Genomic DNA, 24183 nt, shown 5'->3' with positions numbered 1-24183 from the left:
GGTCTCAGAATGCTTTTAATTCTATAGGCCTGTTTATTTTTCTTCATATCTGTTTAACTCAAGTGTCTGAGGTTTCTTGCTTTCCCTGAAGATGCTACCAATTCCCCACCCCCCCAAAGAAAGAAAACCCACTCTCATCTGGTCTTCAGCAAGCCAGAGCAGAGTAAACTTGGCTTTTTTTGATAGTTTGATTTCTTTGAAGTTTCAATATGTTTGTTAAGACCAACATTTCTGGTTTTCTTTCCAGGAGGGAGGGGGAAGGAAGAATTCCTCAGAGCATATCTTTAAGGGGCAACAAACTCGGAGCAGCTGCTGGATTGCAGCACAAACCCTAGGAAGCGTCAGTAGCAGTCGTTTCCCTGCCTTTGCCGGCCAGGTGCGACAGCTCGGCTCTGCCTCGCCGAGGACGTGACAGCCTACCAAAAGCACTCCCCCGGGCTGCTGTCGCCGGGGTTTGCCCGGTGCGGGGCAGCGGCGGGCGGCAGAGGGCAGCAGGGAGCAGCAGGCGCCGGCGGGGGCCGGGCTTCGGGCTGCCCATGCCTGCCCTCCCCTCCCCTCCCCTCCGCCGGCCGCCCCGGCCGCCCGGCCTCCCGCTGAACGGAGCTCCGCGCACGGCCGGCGAGCGGATGGAGACGTGAGTGGGGCAGCTGCGGGAAGCCGGGTGGGGGCAGACGCAGGGACCCCTTCAGCGAGAACGGGAGGGTTGGACCCCGCCGGGATGGAGGAAAGGGCAAAAGGGCTCGGTTCATACTCGCCCTCCCTCTGTCGAAGCATTCCTGGGACATAGGGGTGAGGAAGAGCGATCTTCCTCAGCTGACGTTTGCACATTTGGTTTTGGAGCCACGAGCTGGTTTTGGAAGGAACACCAATAGTCCTGTTCTCTAGAGGGGAAGAGGGGAGATCTGAAGAATGAGATAAAAAACTAAGTGCCAAGCCTTGGAGGAGAGAGACTGAGTCATGACCGTGTAGAGGGCTGTCCGGGAGGCTCTGCAGGACTGTTCCGCACCAAACTGAGCTTGGGGTCTTCAGATCCCCACCAAAAGCAATGGGCAAAGATCCTAAAACTAGAAGTAACTAGAAATTACCTGCTGGCCCAGAGCCAAAGTGAACCAAATCTCCCCTGCTTCTAAGGGACCCAGCCCCGTGCCTGCTGGGAACCATCAGACCTTGCTCAAAGAATTCACCCTGTGCTCCTTCAAACTGCTTCCTGGGTTGACGAATCTCTTTTGCTGGGTTGGCAGTGCCTTGCTGGAAGTTGGCCAGTGCTGGTGTCTTCATTTCATACTTGTCCCTGAGTGATCCAAGGCAGAAGCTGGACCTGCAGCTAGGTCCTCCATGTTTGGATTCCATTAGACATTACACAAGTCACTTGTGAAGTCTCCCCTGATTTTGGCTACCTGATTTTGTGCAATATCATAGTTTACTTGCCATCTTCGCAGGCACATTCCTTTTCTCCTGTGGGCCTTCCTGTTTTTTGGAGTGATCGATTCCAGTCCAGTCCCAAGAAAGCTTTTTGGGGAGATCAGATCCCCTGGTTATCCCCAGCCGTATCCCAACAATAACATCAGCAGCTGGGATATCAACGTCCCAGAAGGTTATGTGGTGAAGCTGACCTTCAGATATTTTGACCTGGAGCCGTCTGAGTTTTGCTTCTATGACTATGTTAAGGTATGTGTCTGGGCCAAGAGGTGGCTGGAGATGAAAATCTCGTGTCCATCGCATGCAATGGCTCCTGTCATGCTTCCCACAAAGGAAAGGGAAGGAGTTAAAGATAGAAACATGTGGAGCAGGCATTGGCAAGTCACCCCTGGGTAATAGTGATATATGGAGTAGGCTGAATCTTGGGAGGCTACAGTGATTTCCCCTTAACCTTGACAGATCAAAGCAGACAAGAAGACCTTGGGCCGGTACTGTGGCCGGCTTGGGTCAACCAAAGGAAATCACCCAGGAAGAAAGGAGTTTGTGTCCAAGGGGAACAGGATGCATCTGGCATTTCACTCGGATTTCTCCAATGAAGACAATGGCACAGTGATTCCCTACAGGGGCTTCCTGGCCTATTATCAAGCCTTGGGTGAGTAGCCAATACCCTCAGCATGCAGCAAGAAGCCTGTGTGGCTGCAACCAATTTTCCTCCTTTTCAGGCAAATAAAGAGAAGCTGTAAGCGGGGATATGGATCTCTGTGTACTTTCAGTGTACAGCAGAGAAGTTTAACACCTTCCTCCCCTTGTCACTGTGTCTCCTGTGTCTGCAGATCTTGATGAATGTAAACCTGACAATGTTGCTGAGAAAGATGAAAGGCGTCAGTGCCAGCACTTCTGCCACAACTATGTGGGTGGCTACTTCTGTTCTTGCCGGACTGGCTACCAGCTTCAGAGTGACCACCACTCCTGCAAAGGTAAATTGAGATTTTGAAAGACCAGAAGGTTCCAGGGATGGAGTCCTTCAGCCAAGAAGAGCAAGAGAAGTGACTTAGGGAGCAATTGAAAGGGCTGCAGAAGGCACAGCTCCGTAATGTGACCTCTACTTTATTCCTCTTCACCAGTGGAGTGCAGCAGTGAGTTGTTCACAGAAGCATCTGGGTACCTGAGCAGCCCAGAGTATCCCCAGCCCTATCCAGAAGACCTCCGGTGTAACTACAGCATCCGTCTGCAAAAGGGCCTGTCTATCATCCTCAAGTTTTTGGAACCCTTTGAGATTGATGACCACCAGCAAGTCAGATGTCCTTATGACCAGCTCAAGGTACTGGAGATGAGCAAACTCTGCTTCCAACCCTGCTGCCAGACCTGGACAGGAATTGTGGAGGCACCATGATTCAGATGAAAAATACGGGATCAGTACAAGGAGAATGTCCCAGCATTAAGGACTGAGCTCTTCCCTTGTCCCTCCCTCAGTGCATTTAATTTGCACCATTGTCCCTAGGTCAGAGGCTCTGGGTCACAGGCCCCCATAAGCAAAGCCAAAAAATTTGTCCTTTTTCCAGTTTTATCTCCCGTTGATTTCATTTCAGGATTTGAAGGAGCTGACAGCTCTGATTGACATGATAAGACAGAGGCAGAGCTTGAGTGAGTCGGCCCTTTGTTCTTTTCGGTCAGGGCAGACATCAGCAAAGATAGGTCAGACAACCAACCCAGTTCACCACCATAGGCACTGTAGCAAACTTGATCTGGATCGAAATAGGGACCCTGGGTCAGAGAGGCGTGTGTGTTTCTGTCCTTGTGGTACATGTTTTCCTCATCAGATCCAAGCACGAGGGAGAGAGATTGGTGAATACTGTGGAAAGAAGTCACCTGGCAGGATTGAAACCAACAGCAATGAGGTGGATATACTCTTCCTCACCGATGAATCAGGTTTCAGCCGTGGCTGGAAGATCCACTACACCTCAGAGAGTAAGACATTTCTTCCCCAGAGGCTACTATGGCCTGTCTACATCATGTGTTAATACCAGCTTATTTTGCCCCTTTTTCTAACAGAAATACAGTGCCCACAGCCTATCCCAAAGGATCAGTTTACCATCATCAGAAACATGCAGCCTGTGTATCGGTTTCAGGACTATTTTATTGTCAGCTGCAAGACTGGGTATAACCTGATGGAGGTGAGATCTCTTCTCCACTACCTTCAGCCGCATTTTGGCTTCCCTTCAGTCTGTGTAAATCTGTCACCTTCCAGTAAAACTTTCTTTGGAGAGTTCACTTGTGGCAACCTCGTGCCATTTCTGTTTCTTCCTTACTTCTATCTGCTTTTTTTTTCCAGTCCTTTCTCCTTTCTTAACTCCCTGCCTTATGCAGGTACTGTTTCACAAAGCCCTAGTAGAAGATGAGAGGCAAACGTCCCAGGGAACATTGGTAAGCAACAATATATCTTTGGAAGGATACGAAGTTAGACTTGAAGCAGGAGATGTGACTTGCCTCCCTTTCCATGTTATCGCCAGGACCACGTAGCACCCTACACCTATTATGGTCTTATGATTGCTGCTTGCTGACACCTTAGCCTGCTATGAAGAATTTGTAGCCTGGTGCCAAACATAGGATAGAGTGAAGGCAGCAAAGGGAATGGACAGCAACTGGAGCAGACTGCAGAGGGGCAACTATGGGACAGCAGTTAAAAGATGGGCAGACAGAATAAAACTTGTGGAGGAGAATTGTAAGGCTCTGTACAACCAACAGAGATGTTTTTCTCTTCCATGCAGGGCAACCAAAAACTGCTGTCCTTCACAGCTGTCTGCCAGGCTGATGGGACGTGGCATCAATCCATGCCACACTGCGAAAGTGAGTGATCTAAGAATGGGGATTATACCCCCTGTTCTGGCTTTCCCCCTCCAAGAACTTGAGGAGTCCAGCCTCTTTGACTTGATTTGTCTGTGACCAAAGCCTCATGGATATGCTACCTGGAAGGATCAGTGGAAGTCCGCTGTTGACTCTTATTACATTTTTTTCGCTTGCAAAAACTTAAATGCGCTTCCTCCCTTACAAAACCACATAAAATATCACTAAAAAAAATGCTATAATATTGTTACATCTAAAAGCAAAATATCCCAGTCTGGAACAACCAGACTCTCTCTGTGCCTGCTGCACTAAATTTGTCCCTCACATCATGGCTGCAAACCAAGTCAAGCCTAAACCTCTAAGCAGTAAGGCTGTCTTTGATTCACCTCTTATTTTTTTTCCCTTTCTTTGTAGTTGTGAATTGTGGCAACCCTACAAACCTGACCAATGGGGCATTCAGCTATGTTAACAGCCCTGCAAACAACAACTACCAGTCAGTGATCACATACCGATGCAATGAGCCTTATTATCACATTGTCACCAGAACAAGCAGCGGTGAGTCTAATCCCACACAGACATTTGAAATCTGTGCTTGAAAAGCCCTCACAGTTTTCCAGTTAGAATTGTCCCTGCTCCCCAGGCTTAAGGGTCATGCTTGCTTTCCTCCTGTGAAGGCTCTTCAGTCTCTCATTGTCTCTGCAGCATAGCTCCTGTGGCTTATCTCAGCCTATTCCCACCCTGTTTCAGTTCCAGAATCCATCACATCCCTCCTCCATGCTCTCCTTAATTTTTGTAGGAGATCTTACTCTCTCATCCGTAGTAGTGATTTATTCTTCTCCAGTGGATTTCACTGAAGTGTGAGGCACGGTGTCTGTGAATTACTCAAATTCTGAAACCTCACCACACCAGTGCACGTTTCTACAGATGAAAATAATTAAACTCACACTCCACTCCACTGCAGTGCTGGTTACCCCTTTGGAACAGTGTTCAGCAGCAGAGACATCTAAGGGCTACATAACATACATACAGAAAAATCCAATTTTTATGCAGCAGGTCAGAAAAATTAAGGCAACGTTCAAAACCATTCACATGCCTTCATTTTGCACTTGCGATGTGATTTGATGTCACAAGAGCTTTGGTTACAAGAACAGTGTAAGGAGTTCTTTATTTCCTTGCCTTGGCTGCTCATTTAGCCTCCACAAAATAAGTAGATTTTTAAGGGAAATCAGTTCCTGGATATGGTTGTCAACCAGTTGTGCAGCATGCAAGAGAGAGGTAACACTGGGGCCAGGAGCTAGCAGCTAAGGAGTTCTTCAAGTTGGTACTAAATGTTGAATTTGATTGTTCTTGCATCTGAGTTCAACCCCTTCACAAAGGGTCATCGATCCCATAAAAAAAGAGAAATCACAAGCATGTAAATACCAGCAACATCCAAAATCTGATGGGGTGTCATTGTGTTTTAGTCAATTTTGAAAGAGAACAGCAAACACTTTTTTTTTTTGGCAGCAGTTACTACATTGTAAGATAAATCGTGTTAGTTATTTTTGGTCACCAGCACAAACTTTCTAAAAAACCAACAATGTTGGGAGTAGTAGAGTTTGTGTTCAGAGGTGACGTGAAAGTTAGCTGACCTGCAATATAGCCTCAGAAATAGTTACTGAGCATGTGCAGTAGCTGACCCGTCTTTTTCCTTTTTCTGGAACAAACCTCTTTGTCCTACTTTCTGTAAACTACAGAGACCAGAAACTTGAATCTAAAATCCACGTCTTGTTCTCTAAATAAGTGCTCTATAAGCATGTAGACTAAGTTAAGACTTGTCTTCGATGACTCTTCAGACTTTTCTTCTACAGAAGGGGTGCTTTATTGGTCCCCTGGAACTGAGGTGCTTTGAGATGTGCATGCCATTCCTGGCTGTACCATGGGCATCTTTTCCTGGGAAAGGGTGCCTTTGGGATGGAAGGGCTGAATGCAGCATGTGGGACACTTTGGAGAAAGGAACTCCAAGAAAATCTAGTCTAGTCTAGTCTAGTCTGTTCTACTCTCTATTCCTTTCTTCTTGTCCCATGCCCGCAGGCCTGGGTCCCATTCACTTCCCTGTCATCCCACAGACAGATTCACCTGCTCTCCTGAGGGAACCTGGGTGGATGAAAATGGCCAGGCGAGGATTCCTGCCTGCTTGCCAGGTCAGTAAAAAACTCTGACTTTGTCTGGTATTTACCAATTCATGCTTACACTCACTACAAGGACAGCATGCTGGGAGGGGAGTGAGGATAATGGTATCTGTGAGGGAGGACAGGGAAATCTACCCAGGGAGGCAAAAAAAAAAGGTGAAACAGTGATGGTATGCTAGAGAGAGCGACAAGCCAGGGCAACAGAGGGTGTCATGAAATCCTTGCATTTCTCCACAGTGTGTGGGAAGCCTGACCACCCCATTTCTGAAATCCAGCGGATCTTAGGTGGCAAGTCAGCAAGGACAGGCAACTTCCCTTGGCAGGCTCTGACTGGCATCAATGGACGAGGAGGTGGTGCACTCCTGGGCGATCGCTGGATCCTGACTGCTGCCCACACCATCTTCCCTAAAGGGGCAGGAAGGGACAGTGTAAGCCTGGACCAGCTAGCAGAGGAGGCTAACGTGTTCCTTGGCCACACGAAGGTAGAAGAGCTCCACAAGATGGGTAACCACCCTGTACGTAGGATCTTTATCCATCCAGATTACAAGCCTGAAGATGAGCACAACTTTAACGGCGACATAGCCCTGCTGGAGCTGAAGCACCCAGTAACGCTGGGCCCTACAGTATTGCCCATCTGTCTCCCGGATGTTACCAACACCACGTTCTACATGGATGGGCACTTGGGCTACGTGAGTGGGTTTGGTGTGGAAAAAAACTTCCTTTCAAATCATTTGAAGTATGTCAGCCTACCAGCAGTATCTCGAGAGAAGTGCCAGAGTTGGCTGGACAGTAAGAAGACAGATATACCTATGGTTTTCTCTGAGAACATGTTCTGTGCTGGCTTCCTCACTGTCAAACAGGACACCTGCCAGGGCGATAGTGGGAGTGTCTTCACGGTATTAGACACAGAAAGCGGTTACTGGGTGGCGACTGGTATTGTTTCTTGGGGTATTGGCTGTGCCGAAGGTTATGGCTTCTACACCAAAATCCTCAGCTATTTGGACTGGATCAAAGGGATAATAAGGGAGGATAAGTTCTAAGTGCTGCTGTCCTGACAGCTGAAGAATCCCTGGTAGCATATAAATTTCCAGGCATAGCAAATCCTATCTAAAGCTTTTGATGATGTTCCAAAGACTTTTCAAACACACAGAACATGTAATCTCTATCCACGTGCGTTTCTGAAAGCCACCGTTTGATGAATTCCTGGTGGTACCACCAAAATTCACCCAAGCTGCTGGTCCATTGGCACCTTGTGGAATGTCTTCATGGACGTACTAGTTCTTCCAAATCTTATTACTTGATGAAGGCTTAATAGTATCATGGAATGTCGAGACAGCAAACGTTACTGTTTGAAGTGCTGATGATATCATCAGAGTACTGCAATCTACTTCTGTACTCTATTGTGGGAGAAGGTTGCAAGGCAGCAGCCTTTCTTAAGTAGTAGTTTGAGTACAGTGTGTGCATGTCCGTTGGCATGAGTGAGATACGATGAATATTAAAATCATTGCTGGAGAAACCAGGTGTGTTATGGTTTTTTTCTGTCTTTGTTTTAACGACTGCTAAATATTCCATGTCACAGAAAGCAACTTATGGACTCTCTATAGGGGTTGCTTTACCTACCACTAAACTGTTTCCAGTCCATAGAATCATAGAATGGTAGGGATTGGAAGGGACCTTTAGAGATCATCTAGTCCAACCCTCCTGCAGAAGCAGGTTCACCTAGATCAGGTCTCATAGGAACATGTCCAGGCAAGAGTTCTGCAACAGTATATGACAGTTGCTCACCTTTTGATTACCCAGTCGAAAATTCCAGGCGCCTCCAGGGAGGCAAAAATAAATTGTTTGTGCGAAGTAATGTTCAGAAGACAGTAAAGATAATAACCAATCTCATGCAGAAAAGAGCTCAGGAGCCCTTGCTGGTCAGAGTTTAAGAATGGATAAAAGGACAGGAGCTCTAAAATTATGCTGACTCAGAGAGAAGATGACCCTACTTGTGTTGTGGATACTATCTGGAGTTATCTTTTGACTGGTTTTGCTACTCAGAACAACCTACCTTTTTCTTCTGATTTAATGAGGGAACTGAAGTCTGAAAGAGCTTGACAGAGCAACTCTGAAGAAAAAGTCATAGTTGCCTTTTTGCAGTGTTTTCTATGAGATCCATCTCCAGATCTTCTCAAGTGTCAGTATCTCTCACTTGTTTTTGAGGTGATACGCTCTGGGGAGTGATCTGTGAAATTGTACATCTGATAAAAGTTCATTTATGATCTCCAGGGTTCCGAATTCCGTTGATTTTTCCCATTTGTATGAGCAAGAGGGGAACATGAGAAGCAACAAGGACATGGGGCAACAAGGTGTCCAGTTGTACAGGAGCAAATGATAAAATGCTAGTACAGGGGCAGGTAGGGAGCAGGAGGCAAATGCACTGTATTATAGGTGAAGAACAGGGTATTTCTGAGGTGCTCAGTGAGTACAGGTGACAAGAACAACAAAATAGCTAACTCTTTGTCATGGTCTGAGCCAGACCCACTTATAGGGCTGAGCAAATTAGACTCCTCCATGATCACTTTTTAAGAAGAAGCTGAAAGAGGAGGCTTCTTCCTGTTTCTTCTTCCTGTTCTTTCTTGCTTCTCTTTCCTCTTCTTTACTGGCTATGGGTGGTGCAAGGAATTGGAAGAGAGAGAGAGAAGTGACCGTGCGGACTCCAAGGTCAGTGAGAGAGGAGAGGAAGAGGTGTGTTGGAGCAGAGACTCCCCTGCATTCTATGGAGAAGACTGGTGAAGCTGAGATTTGTTTTCAGATCTTTAAAGACTCCTCATCGGGGGCAGTGACTCACTTTGCTAAAGACCCCGCATCAGGGGCAGTGATTCTCTTATTTAAAGACTCCATGCCAGGGGCACTGACTATGGCTGGAGGAAGCTGTGTCCTATGTGAGGGACCCCATATTCACAGAAGCTGGAACTGTGGGGAAGAACGCAAACCAATGGAGCTGGTTAAAATTACGCCCAGAAGAGGCCATGTCCAGAGGGAGAGACCCTCTATCTGCAGAAACTGCAGCTGTGGGGAAGAGCCCACACCAGAGATATTCATTTAGGATTGTGTCCTAAAGGAAATGGGAGTAAAAAGATAAGCAAGGTTGTTGTGGATTAAGACAAGGGCAGGGAGGGCTCGCTGACAATTACGGTTCCGGGCAAAACAGACTCCAGTACTCGACTTAGAGAGGAAAGAAGCAAAGTTTATTCTGAAAGAAACAGAACAGAATAAAAGCAAAAAGGGAGCAAGATGATGAGAAAATGACAACCAGCACTTTAAGATCTCCCTCCCCCATCCCTCCTTTCTTCCCGGGCCCAGCTCACTGCTCCCCATATCTCTACCTCCTCCCCCCTCAACGGCTCAGGGGGGCAGGGAATGGGGGATGTGGTCAGTCTCTCACAGATGGGCTCTGCCGCTTCTGTCTTCTCAGATCTGGATGACTCCTGGCATCCTTCCCCTGCTCCAATACAGGGTCCCTCCCCCAGGACACAGTCCTTAACAAACTCCTCTGATGTGCGTTCTTCAGCAGCTGCGGCTTCTGCCAATACAGGGTCCCTCCCTCAGGCCTCTTACAACCATGGTCACTGTCCCTGGCTTGGGGTTCTCAGCAAAAAAATATCACTGCCCCTGGCTCAGGGTCTGTAGTAAAGTGATTGGGTCCCTCCCACAGGAGGCAGCCTCCTCTGGCCATAGTCACTGCCCCTGGCTCAGGGTTCTTAACAAAATGAGCCTCTGCCCCTGACACAGGATCATTATCAAAATGAGTCTCTACCACTGATGTGGGGTCTTTAAAGATTTTCAAACAAATCTCAGATTCACCAGATTCTACTCTGTAGAATGCAGGGGAGTCTCTGCTCCAGCACACCTCCTCCTCTCTTCCCTCATGACCTTGGAGTCTGCATGGTTGTTTCTCTCACTCTTCCTACTCATTGCCCCACTACCAGCTGGAGAAGAGGAAGGGAACAGAAGAAAGAAGAAACAGGAAGCAGCCTCCTCTTCCGGCTTCTTAAAAAGTGATCGTGGAGGTGTCTAATTGGCTCAGCCCCAGCAGTGGGTCTAGTTCAGAGCTGGGGGGAGTTTTGAGCAACTACTTACAGGAGCCATCTTTACAGCCCCTTCCCCATTACTAGAAAAGGCTATCATGTTAAACCATGACAACTTGTCAGAGGATGTAGGGAGGCAACTAGGAAAGCTAAAGCCTTGGAGTTGTACCTTGCAAGGGAGGTCAAGGACAGCAAGAAGGGCTTCTTCAAATACATTGCAGATAAAACTAACACTAGAGGCAATGTAGGCCCACTGTTGAATGAGGCAGGTGCCCTGCTGACAGAGGATACAGAGAAGATGGAGTTACTGAATGCCTTCTTTGCCTCTGTCTGTACTGCTGAAAACTCTCCTCAGGAGCCCCAGACTCCTGAGGAAGTCAGGTTAAAGGAAGAGTTTTGTTTTGCTGATGAAGACAGGGTTAAGGATCAGTTGAGCACTCTGGATGTACATAAATCCATGGTCCCTGATGGGATGCACCCGCGGGTGCTGAGGGAGCTGGTGGAAGTCATTGCTGGACCACTGTCCATCATCTTCAGAAGTCATGGAGAACAGGAGAGGTACCTGAGCACTGGAGGAAAGAAATGTCACTCCAGTCTTCAGAAAGGGTAAGAAGGAGGAGCCGGGTAACTACAGACTGGTCAACCTCACCGCCATCCCTGGAAAGATGATGGAACAACTTATCCTGGGTGCTGTCTCCAGGCATTTAAAGGACAAGAGGGTCATTGGGAGCAGTCAACATGGTTTTACCAAGGGGAAGTCATGTTTGACCAACCTGACAGCCTTTTATGAAGATGTAACCAGGTGGATAGATGGTGGTAGTGCAGTGGATGTGGTTTGTCTTGATTTCAGTAAAGCATTTGACATCATCTCCCACAGCATCCTCACAGCAAAACTGAGACAGTGTGGGCTGGATGATCAGGTAATGAGGTGGATTGTTAACTGGTTGAAGATAAGAAAGCAGGGAGTGGTGATCAACTCTCTGCAGGGTCCAGTTGGAGGCCTGTATGTAGTGAAGTCCCTCAGGGGTCAGTGCTGGGACTGTTACTGTTCAATATATTCATTAATGAGCTTGAAGAGGGATCAGAGGGCACTGTCAGCAAGTTTGCTGGCAACTGGGGGTAGTGGCTGACACACCAGAAGGCTGTGCTGCTGTTCAGCAAGACCTGGACAGGCTGGAGAGTTGGGCAGAGAGAAATCTAATGAAATTCAATGAGAGCAAATGTAGAGTCTTGCATCTGGGAAAGAAAAACCCCATGTACCAGTACAGGTTGGGGAATGAACTCTTAGTAGGGGAAAGGGACCTGGGAGTCCTGGTGGACAGCAGGATGACTCCATGAGCCAGCAATGTGCCCTCATGGCCAAGAAGGCCAATGGCATCCCGGGGTGTATTAGAAGATGTGTGGTTAGTAGGTCAAGAGAGATTCTCCTCCCCCTCTATTCTGCCCTTGTGAGACCACATCTGGAATATTGTGCCCAGTTCTGGGCCCCTCAGTTCAAGAACAGGGAGCTGCTGGAGAGAGCTCAGCACAGGGCCACAAAGATGATTAGGGGAGTGGAGCATCTCCCTTATGATGAATGGCTGACGGAGCTGAGGCTCTTCAACTTGGAGGAGACTGAGGGGTGACTTCATTAACATTCACAAATATGTAAAGGGTGGGTGTCAGGATACAGACAGACTCTTCACAGTGATGTCCAATGATAGGACAAGGGGCAATGGGTAGAACATAAGAGGTTGATAAGGCTCAGCTTGATTCAGAAGTCTGAAGTCCTTGTTGTTGGTAATGGTTTGTCAATGAGATGCAACATCTCAGACAAACTTCATAAGGATTCTTAGGTAGAGAGGTGAGGTAGCACAAAATACAGCTTGACAAAAATTGGCAGCATAGTGGGTCAGAATGTGACTAGACACTTGATTCAGGGAGTTTCAAGGAGAACTAGGTCTAGACTGAGAAGAAGAAAGGAAATACACAACAGCACATTGCAAAAAAAGGTAATTTGGACATTTTTTAATGCTGTTGGATATTCTGAACAATACAGGATAATACAATACAAAATAATTCAGAAACCAGACTCTGAATCTACCCTGAGACCCAACAATTATTCTCTCTTGTCTTCACTGAAATCTTCCTGCCAGGTCAGGCATGTCTAGGTCTTTCCAAAGTGGGAAGAAATGAGACTGAAAAAAATGAGAGAAAGCAGGAGACAAAAGAGGAGTTCCCCTTCAAGACGTGATGTCAGTAGTAGAAACGGATACACGTTCCTGACTCTTCACTCAGGACAGACACATGAGTAGGACTGTTATATACACAGAGTGAGCAGGATCACAGACAGCCTGGGTGTGTAACCATCATGTTTAGAAAGGGTGATTGTGCTGAAAGGAGACAGAGCTAATCCTGATAAACTTCTTCATCCTCATGCTTGCTCATGGTCTCTGTAATCCAGTCCAAATAACGCACCACCTTGGTGTAAAGACCAAAGGTACCACATTTCGGTCCCCAGGAGATCAGGCCGGCCACATAGTAGCGCCTGTCATCAAGAGGATCTGGGATAGCATAGGCTCCACCGCTGTCCCCCTTACAGCTGTCCTTGTCACCACCGGCACAGATCATATTGTCAGTGAATCGGTAAGCGCTGGAATCAGCAGAGCCCTCTGGTTTCACAGATTTGCACTTATCCATGTCCACCACAGGAATCTGGGCCTTCCAAAGAAAAATAGGCAGTCTTCCTTTCTCTCTCTGGCCCCAGCCAGCAATGTAGCCTAGAGTCCCTTCTTCCAACTCATACTCAGGTGATTTACCGGGAAGACAGAGGGGTGAGATGTTTGGGCCCATCTTGACGGGATCCCTCAGCTTCAGTAGTGCAATATCATTATCAAAATCTGTCCTGGTTTCTATGGGCTGCTTTGTCCATCCAGGATGGATGAATGAAGCCTCTGCAATCAGCTGCTTGCCCTCCCAGTAAAGATTTTCTCTGCCAACATTGATTACTCCAGCATACATGTTGGGCTTGTCATATCCCTCCAGTACATGAGCTGCAGTCATTACCCATCTTTCAGAAATGAGTACACCGCCTCCTCTTGGGTATTCAAAATACACCTGCCAAGGAAAGTTGCCCTTTTCTGCACGAGTGCCTCCAAAAATCTTTGCTTTCTCTTGAATTGGATTACTGGGCACCCCACAGACTGGAAAAGAAAAGAAAAAAAGAGGAACCAGATGGGAGAATTAGCAGTTACAAATAGGGAGTACTTTGTCTGTGTCTTCTAAATCATTTTTGATTCTGACTAACCAATGTTTATATTCTATGTCATAGAGTTTCCAACTAGTATTTACAAAGAAATTCAAGAAAATTCAAGCAAAACTACTATCAACATTCAATTTAGTCTGAAAACACTAATTCTCAATTTCTTGTTCTGGAAAGTAGTTGGCACCCCACTAGTGTTGAGGGTATGTCGAGGCTCACAATTTAACTGCATTCTAGTTGGCATTTTTCCTTTGCTGGATTCTGTCCTGTAGGTGAAGGGTTTGTCTTTGAAAAAAATACTTGCTTCTTTTCTTAGAAATATGCCAATGCTCTTTAAAATGATTGCAGGGTGGGGGAAGGCAGGGCAGGGGGGCAGGAACTCCAGGTAGTTTCAGGTTAATTGTTCAGGTTTGTCACTGATGTTTTACCATTTTTCCTCCCCATTCTTTTAGTATGCAAAATCTTAAGTGCTGGGTTAATTGAGACCTTATCTGTTGGTCTTATGGATGCAGAGATGCTTTATGTTCTTAAAACATTTTAAAAGGTTTTTACAGAATGTGGGCACTAAAGGCATAAATAAAGCTGGTCCTTCTGACATAGCTAGGAAGCTGATTTCTTATTTACATTGAACCCTTAGTCATATAGTCAGAGATTAAGGAATCATAGCCAGTAGGTAGCTTCCAATTTAAACAAAATAGAGTTTGTTAAAGAATTTCATGTAATCACAGAACGATTTAGCCTGAAAGGTATCTCTCAATGTCTCTAGTTCAACCTGTGCATCTCTAACTGTCCTTCTGCTGCCCTCCCAACTGCAAAGCCAGGTTACTCAGGGGCTTTGATAGGTCACTGTCACTTATTGCTCTCTCTCAGAAGAGTCTGGCTTCACGTTCTTTCTAAGCTTCTCTTAAGTAGTAAATTCCTGGAGCTTTATCTTACAATTTGCCTTTTGCACTGTGCACTTGTATATTCCAAGGCTGGGCTGGTACTTAAGAGTGTTATATAGTCTTCAGCTGGACTTTGTACTTTGCCATTGAAGACTTAGGGGTTTGGAGTAATGAACAGGCATCATGTACAACTAGTCCTGGGCTTGCTGCTTCCTCTAAGAGGGTAAGCCAAGAAGCATGTGAAATACATAGGATTTCAAATTCTATCAGCTGGAAAGTAAGACCTAGCCATAACTACCATCAGCCAGGAGCAGGAGTTGTACCCATGAACATCTCTTCTCAGTGCCTCCCAAGTACAAGAAGAGAGGATGAGAAGGTCCTTGACAGGCATCTTGCTTAAGCTTTCATACCCAGTATGTGTAGCTGAATACTGAAGGATATATTAAATCTTGAGGGTTTAGGCTGTGACTTCCAGTGATATTTCCTCATATTTCCCGATAGTGTAATGCCCAGCAGACAGCTGGATACTACCCCCAGGAGAGGTCTGAAGAGAAGCTACAGCTCTCAGTGTAGCTGGAAGGGACCAAAACTAGAAAGGTCCCGCATTTTTGGACATCTCTTTTGTCAGTCTTTTTGCTACCTGCCACGCAGACAGAGACCTAAAGCACTGAAAAACTTGAGAATGTATGCACTCAATAGGGAAACCTGTGCAGAAACATACACTGATATCTGAAGTCCTGTTATACCAGATGTCTTATATGTTGCCCACTTTTGTTTCCAGTTTCTTTCTGCTGCCTCATCTGACTGTTCTTGGGGGCCCACAGCTTTCAGAAATACTCTGTCCAATGTGATTCAAACAACAAAGAAAGGATCAACTTCACTTTCATGCTTAACAGTTTAAAACCAGAGAGCCGAAAAAAGCAGTAGTCTTCATTTACTGCCTGAGCATATATACAGTTTTTTGTAGTACCTGGGACACATTTTGGTAGCTTTGTTCCCATCTCTTCATTGACCCATTCTCCACTGGCTGAGCACTGATACACTGCTGGAAAACCACAAGAGAAAAAGAGTGCCATAAGTATACAATCAAGATGAAGAGATAGTAAGTAGCATTACTGTATAAGATGAGGTATTAGCCTTCTCATTTCCAAAGCAAGCACAGTTTGTTAACATTGCTGAGATTTCCCTAGAAGTACATAGCCACACCAGGGTGCTTCTGGCCCTGTTTTGGAGTCACCTCATCAATAGATTTCTTGAGTCTTTTACTTTTTCACCAGAAATGTGTGCTAGATGTGACAAAAATCTCCATGGTTTGAACATCAGGCAAATGGAGAGAGGACTTGCTAATGCATTTAAGGTCAGCAGTCCAAGTACAAATGTTACTAGAATGTATCAAACACAAAGGCAACATAAAACTACTGCTTGGAACCCTACAGCAATGAGAACTGAGAGAAAATCCCTGTTCTGACCTGATGGGACACAATCCTAGCTCCACGACAGTGCCAGTCACACTTGTTAGGCTTTTGATCAAAGAAATTTGTTTGTGTAGCCAAGGTAATGCTTACCATCCCCTGTGGTTTTTAGAGTATAGTAAGGTGCATCACATTGATACCGGAAAGCAGCTTTGTACAGAGGTTCACGAAGTTCAGAGACGTATACAGCTTGGGCATTGTCAACAGGAATGGGCTCACCACAGTTCACAGCTGAGAAGAAACAGAAATGATCAAATATAATCAAAGGGGCACTGTCATCCAGCAATATGGTTCTGTATGATGGGTATGTATGGTTACGTTCTGTATGACTCAGCTCTTCTGGTCCCTGTACAGTCATCATTACTTTGTCTCTTCAGCATGCTCACACCTCAATCCTTCAACATTCTCCTAATCTGGAAATAAAGTGGATCTAGAGCCTAGTGGCTCCATTCCAATCTGCTTCCCACACTGAACAGCTGGGTCACTTACGAACACAGCTGAAATGGGAGTTGCTCCATTCACCGTTGTCCTGACAGCTGGAGGTAAAAGTCACGATGCTATCCCGTTGCTAGGGAAAAAGAACACATGATCCATGTAAGTCACTAGCTACAAAATATATCTGACATAGGCATTCGAGTGGATGGTCCTTTAAATGCTGCAGTGGCTGAGAAAAGTTTCCACTTACTACACTGTTCAGGACTCCTGATGCAAAATGGTATCAAGAAACTGCTGAGAGGGACAGAGAGGATATATGCCTTTTTATGTAACTTACCGTCACAATTTCATAGCCTTCCACACAGGTCACCTTGACATTGTCCTTGAAGATATATCTGCCCTTCTTTGGGTCAAGAACAGAGTTGGGGATGACACTGAGGGGACAGCTTACAGCTTTGAAAAGAAAGGTTGGAAATCAGTGATTAACAATTTCAAGACTTACTCTCCTTCCATCTCCCAGCTTGTGTCTCCTCAGTGACTATTTTCCCTGGTAAATGGGCATTCTCGCTTTACTCGCTACCAGCAACTGTGAAGATGTTAACATGCTGTCGTAGCATCAATCTGACCTGGAACAACCTCTTTCCCTAAATCAGCAGCAGAGGGAATGCTCTCCCAAGTGTTTACTCACGCTCCCCGTAGTAGCGTATTTTCCAGCCTTTGTGCTGTAGTGCCTGGTCTGTCTTGAAGATTATGTCAAGAATATTGTTCCTAGTTTTGATTTCAGGAGGACCTGGGAATTTGCTGCCACAATAGGGACCAAAACGCTGCTTTCCAGAGATAAGCTGGAAAAATAACAAACAAGAAGGAATGAGAAATACCAAATGTATTCAGAGATACATTTAAATACATATTGTATATACACATATTGGGGTTGGACTAGATGATCTCTTAAGGGTCCCTTCTGACCCCACCATTCTGTCATGTTAAAATATGTTCCTGAGAACTTCAAAAGGCAACACAGCCAAAAATAAAGTTAAGCAGTCAGAGGGTCTTCTGGATAGGAAGAGACTGAAGGGATATCCAGCGCAGCCTGCCTCCCTCCCTAAGCCCCACACCTACTGTTAAGCTGTCGTGGCAATTCCCTTCTGAGTCAGCAGGTTCCAGGTCAAAGTCCCCGCTGTGTATGGTCAAAGTCACAAAGTAGCCTGGCCTCAGAGCCACTCGGTAGTCACACCGTGAGTTCTCTGGGTACTGGTTGGGATAGTTGGGGCTGGAAATCTCCCCCGATGGCTCAGTGAAGACATTCCCACTGCAGTTCACTGGGATCAAGGAAGGAACACAGGTAGGATTCAGAAAGGAAATGGTTCATGTATGAAGCTGACAAGCTCTCCCTCTTCCACTGTGTCTTCAGTCTCCCCAGATACCCGTATTAATCATTTTACAACATTGGATCTTTCCAATAAACTGAAACCAGAGACACCCCCTACCCAATTAGCCAAGGAATTTAACTTCTAGTGGCCTTTCTTTTAACCTTTCACTTGCATTTTAGGCCCCCTTTTCCTCATGCTCAGGTCCTCACATTACACTCCTTTCCACACACATCAATTGTGAGTTTGCAGGATTTTTTGATTCAAGCCAAGCAGCCCCTTCACAATTTTTGTGGCCTCATTGAATTTCCTTGATTTGTCAGAGATTAAAAGATTCACAGATAGCAGTATGCTAAGAAGAGTCTCCACCACAGCCTTTAAAGAACATAATTTAGTCATTTCTTAATTCTCTTGACACAAAAAATAAAAAGAATAAACGAAAATCCCTAAACCACATCTACTGCCAGTTCAGATTTGTACTGGGATGGGTTTTTTTCTCCAAAATATACCTGTCAGAACTGGTTGAGAAGATTGACAGAGAAGATTTTCCATATACAATATCTCACTTGGCCTTAAATTAACTCTTGCTGTTGATCACAGCACACGTAGATCTCTTACCTCCACATGTTTTCTTATCCTCATAGAGGAAATAGTCTGGTGGACAGGTACAGAAGTAGCCTCCAATGTAATTATTACAATAATGACTGCAAGGTTCGTCCACAAAATCCATGCACTCATCCAAGTCTGCAAGTGTGAAAAGATGAATCAGACAAGATTAAGAAAGGGCCCTAAGGGCAAGAGGAAGATGCAAAAGTGAAGCAAACACTGGGGGACAACAAGGAAAAGGTATCTCTAAAACAGCATTTATACTGGCCATATTGGAAAGCAGTCCTGACTGCTGGGATCTCTTTTAAATAATGCATGCTTGTAAGGAAAATCCTTCTGTCAGCTGTCCTCTCCCCCTAGCTTGGACACTACAGAGATTCAGAGGAGGCTGTTTTAACCTTACCCACTGCCACATAGTAGGCTGCAAAACCAGTGAAATGATCCTCATTGGAAAAATCTGATTGGAAGTTCATAATGAGGGTGTTATAAGGGACATTAAATTCCTCCACAATTGCGGAGCCAGGGGTACGAGGTTTCTTCTGCCCACAAAGCACGCCTTCAACATGGCCACCTGACAGGATCTGCAGAAGAATGCAGAGAGGTCTTCTCTCATCACTGAAATATGTGTAATTACCAACACTTGAGTCTTTCAGCTTACAAGTGGCTAACCAAAAACCCCTACATTGCATGCATTTCTCACAACATTCAGGTGGATCTCCCAGGACGTAGCAATGTCATGTAGGTAGCAGGAGGCACCGAGGCTGCTGTGTCATCTACCAAACTGGCCAAGGGTAGAAGACAGACAGCCAAGGTACAGCTGAATGGAGCCCCTAGACAGCCAGTTCAAGATATTACTAAGATGCTTGAGGATTGTTCCCTCCCACTAATTTCCCAGCATTGAAATACCTGTATTAAGTTCTCAGACACTAATTAATTAAAAAAGTTCTCCATTAACATCCTTTCCTTAGGCCCATTTGTACAAAAAATCAACACCATGTTTCAAAATGGCAAAACCAATCAGTGTGTGTCTGCAGAGCAGTCTAACAGGTTTGTTGGTTTGTTGCAAAATGACACATTATTACAGCTCCCAGCAGAGCACATCCATCCTACCGTCCCACCTTCACTCTTCTCCTCCTGCTGCACTTGATCTTATTGTCCTTTTTCACATATAGATTTGGCAAGATAGGATAGTCTTGTTTCTATTTGTGTAGAAATGCTTGATCTTTTGTGCCTTCTGGGACAATTTGGAGCAGAGCTAGTGGGTGTCCAAGTTTTAAAAAGTCTTTGGTGGACAGATCACAGAAAACTATTGTGCAATAGACTTTAACCTAATGCACTTTATCTGAGTGCCCACTATCCATACACAGATCTCTTCATTGTTTTTAACCTTCATCATTTCCAATAAATTTCTCACAGATTAATTCTGAATAGTTTCAGGGGCAGAAGAGCAATGCCCTAAGAAAATGGTCCTTTTACACCTATGGTTCACTGGCTAAGAATATGCCTTGCACAGGAAGGTGTGTGATGCCTAAGATGTTTTTTCCCATAAGAGAAACATTGGGAGCGAGGCATAGATGGGACACAGTTGGCAGAGAGGGCTCATGCGATTATGAGGCAAACTCAAATCAATTTAGCTACTGCTAAAGCAGATACACTCAGTCATTTGGGCTTCTTGGAGCTCTGAACAGGAAGGATGTGTCTATCTCCTGTCTCCTTCCAGCCTTGAAATTTGCACACAGGTTTGTTGTTCACTGCTCTAGCACACCTTCTTGTCTTTTTCTCACTTGAGGATGGGGACAGTACCTTCACAAAGTCATATTCGCAGTTCTGTGATGGTTCAAGATCCAGATGTGTGAAATAAAGGCGAATGCCATATCCCAAAGGGACCTGGATTTCCCAAGATTCCTGCACATCATTGGGATACACCTGAGGATAATTGGGTGACAAGATCTCCCCATACATGGAGGTTGTGTCAGCCCAGACAGGGACACAGAGGAAGATAAGGTACCTGAGAAAAAAGGAAGATGACATTGTTGTATTCTTTTCTGTCTGCATACACACACAGCCTCTAGTGAAAAAGCTAGTCCTTGGCTGTACACAGCATACAACCATAGCTCCTGGCTTTGGAGTTTTAATGACAAATGCTGTGGCTGTTTGGTGCTTGTCTTTCCCCTGTAGCCTTTCACATGGAAGCAGCACAACTTCACTTGTGGTCTCTGCTTTTCTCCAGCTCTATAAGAGCTGGTAATGCTGCAGGAGTCAAACACAGGGACTTTAAGTGCTATTCCCTGCTTCACTGTCTTGTTCTGCAAGCTGCTTGGGCTACAGATACATTCAGATTTGAGAATCAGTAGAGTACTACAGGAAAAAAAACCCATCTAATTTCTAAAATGAAATTATTAATAAACTTGAATTCCCCATGGAGATTCAATAACTCACCACATCTGGAAAAAAAAGCAGATCTTCCTTTCTGAAAACTTTCAGGACTTGGACTTTGGAGTTACCGTCTGGGACAAAAAAAAACAGTGTGATTGATTAATGTTGCCTGCACTTCTGCATGCCTGCTAGGCAGGTCAAAGACCCTAAAACCCCAGCTTGTGGGGAATACGTCAATGTTTTTCCTCAAAAGTGTTTGTATCTCTGTTCCTTCCTGCATACAGCATCAAGAATTGATGACATGATCTCTATCTTAGAACTCACTGGTAGTCAAGTTCCCCCCTTAAAACAATCACTGTCTCCAAACACTATGTTGGAGCATGGCAAATTAAAACTGAAAGCACACTCTCTGCCTCTCCCCGCCCCCCCTCCCACCCCCTGGGGTACTCAATCTGTTCTTCCCAGCATCTCAAAAATTATGCAAAGACCCTGGGCTTGGGGAGCAGCTGTCCCAATTATCTTCTAGCCCACAGACAGCAGCACTCAAGGATGTTTTCCTGTCTCATTTCTAACGGTTGCAATATTTACCTTCTCTCCCTAGTTCATGCCTGGTTTTCTTCTCTCTTCTCTTTTCTCTTTTTTTTCTGTTTTCTCTTCCAGTGCACGCCCTCTTCTACCCGCAGCCAAGGCTGGGGCCCGGGGCAGAGAGCTCTAATTCGCAATATCGCAGCACCCTCTACCTGTGGATGCGGTTTCCCAGCCCTCCCGCCCGACGGGAATGCTCCGGCTCTCGGCAGCAAGGGGAATTTCCAGAGCAAAGTTGCTCAATGCTGTTGGCTCAGGCTGCGCGGGGAAAGCACACAGAGCTGGTCTGTGGTAGGCATTTTCGGGAAATCAGATGACTTCGGGGAAAAGGAATGGTAACAGTCCTCAGCTGCTTTCCCTCTCCTCCTCTTGCCCCTCCCTTTTAAAAGATAGGAACAAAATCCAAAGGGTGTGGAAGAGTCCATATGTGAACTGACCTGATGCTTTTGGATGGGAAAAAACCTGTTTGATCATCTGGTCTGGAGACCACTTTGCCTGAGTCCACTGTTACTGCAACCTGGTGACCATCAAGCTCCTGCGACTGCTCCTCAACTGATGCTTCAGAGGCTCAGGGGCCTCTCCAATGTTGTGCCTCTCTGAGGCTGCTGGCAGGAGTAAGTCTGCATTGTCTCGCTAGTGTTACAGGAACACTTCTTCAAGTAAGAACTTGATGAAGAACTCATAACTACCTCTTTATTTACCAAGTGATCTTCATGTAAGAGCAATTGTTCATTAGACTTAGCCCCGGGGCGAGTTAGATCTAAGACCCTTACGGCAAGGAGTTTCAAGATTTATGCCAAGCAGGAACCTTCATCCAGTCAGTGCCCATACACCAAGACCAAAATACCACTGTACAAGCTAAAAGACCTGTCAGCAACTCTAGAAAACCCCTCCTTCTCACAAACCAGCCACATTTGGACCAGACTACAAATAAAAACGTAAAACTCCATTACAACCTCTACCCTGTACAATCAGCACAGCACACTCTAGAGCTTTGTTTTACTCAGGAAAAAAAAATATTCAAGTTTCAACAGGCCACAGGCAAAGTGTATTAGCAAAGCTGAGCTGAAAGAATCCTTTATATTGTCATGGGAGAGAAACACCTACAGATGAATCATAACTGACTTCACTTTAGTCAGCATAAAGGCTTTACTTGAAGAACATGCTTAGTCTGTTTTCTTTGTCAAACTGAGAATGGATATAGAAAGAAAACAGCACGTCACCTCACTTCTGATGTCTCTTGGGAGCACAGCTTGATATTTCTTTCTAACTGGAAATTTTAGAACCAGGAAAACAGTGATGAAAGATACACAACAAATCACGGGGAAATGTTTTCTCCTCCAAACTGGGCAAAGTAAAGACCCTGTGAGTGACTCTTCAAGTTACAATCATATTTTCAAATGGGCATGGCAGAAGTAAAATGAGCGTGGGCTGATCTATTACACACATAGTTTCATTGCAAGGGAATTGTACATCTTCATATAAACCTGATTCAACTTGTGTGTAGCAGTGGTACATTAATACATGCGTGAATATTAATAATTCTTTAGAAGACATATGCCTACTAATTAAGAAAAAAAAAAGCTTAAGTCACTTAAATTAAAATCTGGGCACACATCTGTGTGTTGTTAATGATTTATGCAGAAGACCGGTGATACTGAATATCCGCTATATGTTTACACTGGATACACAGACAGCATTTGATTGCATTTGCCTAGATCTGTATTGCTTTTACAATTCATAACATGCAACAGCTAGGTAACATATTTTACAGTTAAGTGAAACTATGTCAGAAATGGTATTAAAATAATAAAAGAGGTAAAATCACAGCATTAAGGTTAATAAATGATACCATTAAGCTTGCCAATGCAATATGATTCTGCCCAGGGGGACATGCATTCTCTTAAATTCCTAAATTACATGACCACATACTGCTTTTCCCAAACTGCAGAAGACAAACCTTTTCTTAAGATGACTCAGAACTATGCAGCTGTAACCTTTCTGCCAGGTGTTATGAAGGGGAGTAGTGTTCTGGTTTTTGTAAAATTACCGTCTAAAACAGGCTCAACTGGCTTGTATTTCCCTAGAAAGTTGCATGAAAAAAAAAAAAACCCTCTTCCCAAGTCACACTTTCCCATCTGGAAACACTGAGTCAGTGCATATAACAAAGGGAGTAAATATCAAAAGAGAAAACATAACGTTACCTATGTGAAGTCCATCAGCAGAGAAACAGCAGAATATGTAAGTAGTGAATAAAATCTCCTTGCTCTACGGAGACCTTGGCAGTGGATTGCTTCTCTCCTTTTCCACCAAAAAGAGGACTCCATGGGTCTTTTGCCTGCCGCACTTCCTTGCCTCACTCTTGTATTTCAGGTTATCATAGACCATAGAATCATTTTGGGTGGAAAAACCTTTAAGATCATTGACCACAACCACTAACCTCACACTGCCAAGCCCATCACTAAACAACGTTCCCCAGCGACTCAGCTACATGGCTTTTAAATATCTCCAGGATGCTGATTCCACCACCTCCCTGGGCAGCCCGTTCCAATGCTTAATAACCTTCTCACTGAAAAAGTTCTTCATAATGTCCAATCTCAATCTTCCTCGGCGCAACTTGAACCCATTTCCTCTCTGTCCTATCATTCATTACTGGGGAGAAGAGATCAATCCCCACCTCACTATAGCTCCCTGTCATGTAGTTGCAGAG

The 24183-nt window shown here is 45.2% G+C and overlaps 2 protein-coding genes across 2 annotated transcripts; one reads left to right on the top strand and one right to left on the bottom strand.

The window, feature by feature from the left end:
- The first annotated feature begins 566 nt into the window (after positions 1-566).
- Positions 567-7941, top strand: C1R (complement C1r). The gene is made up of 11 exons (XM_061988779.1): positions 567-634; positions 1440-1668; positions 1879-2071; positions 2253-2396; positions 2544-2740; positions 3240-3387; positions 3472-3593; positions 4188-4266; positions 4678-4818; positions 6372-6446; positions 6672-7941. Exons 1-11 carry the CDS (start codon positions 627-629, stop codon positions 7472-7474), a joined length of 2139 nt encoding a protein of 712 aa, XP_061844763.1. The 5' UTR covers positions 567-626; the 3' UTR covers positions 7475-7941.
- A 4570-nt stretch (positions 7942-12511) lies between these two features.
- On the bottom strand, positions 12512-21685 carry C1S (complement C1s). Its single transcript, XM_061988778.1, has 12 exons — positions 21477-21685; positions 20952-21019; positions 20316-20520; positions 18916-19093; positions 18525-18650; positions 17659-17858; positions 17228-17381; positions 16877-16992; positions 16594-16672; positions 16198-16335; positions 15603-15677; positions 12512-13689 (listed from the first exon to the last, which is right to left on the bottom strand). The coding sequence occupies exons 2-12, from the start codon at positions 20954-20956 to the stop codon at positions 12896-12898; spliced, it is 2070 nt and encodes a 689-aa protein (XP_061844762.1). The 5' UTR covers positions 20957-21019; positions 21477-21685; the 3' UTR covers positions 12512-12895.
- Between the last annotated feature and the right edge of the window lie 2498 nt (positions 21686-24183).

This window comes from Colius striatus, chromosome 1, assembly GCF_028858725.1.
Source record: "Colius striatus isolate bColStr4 chromosome 1, bColStr4.1.hap1, whole genome shotgun sequence".
Classification (NCBI taxonomy): domain Eukaryota; kingdom Metazoa; phylum Chordata; class Aves; order Coliiformes; family Coliidae; genus Colius; species Colius striatus.
Note: the sequence above shows the minus strand (reverse complement) of the source record. Positions and strands in the feature narration are given on the sequence as shown.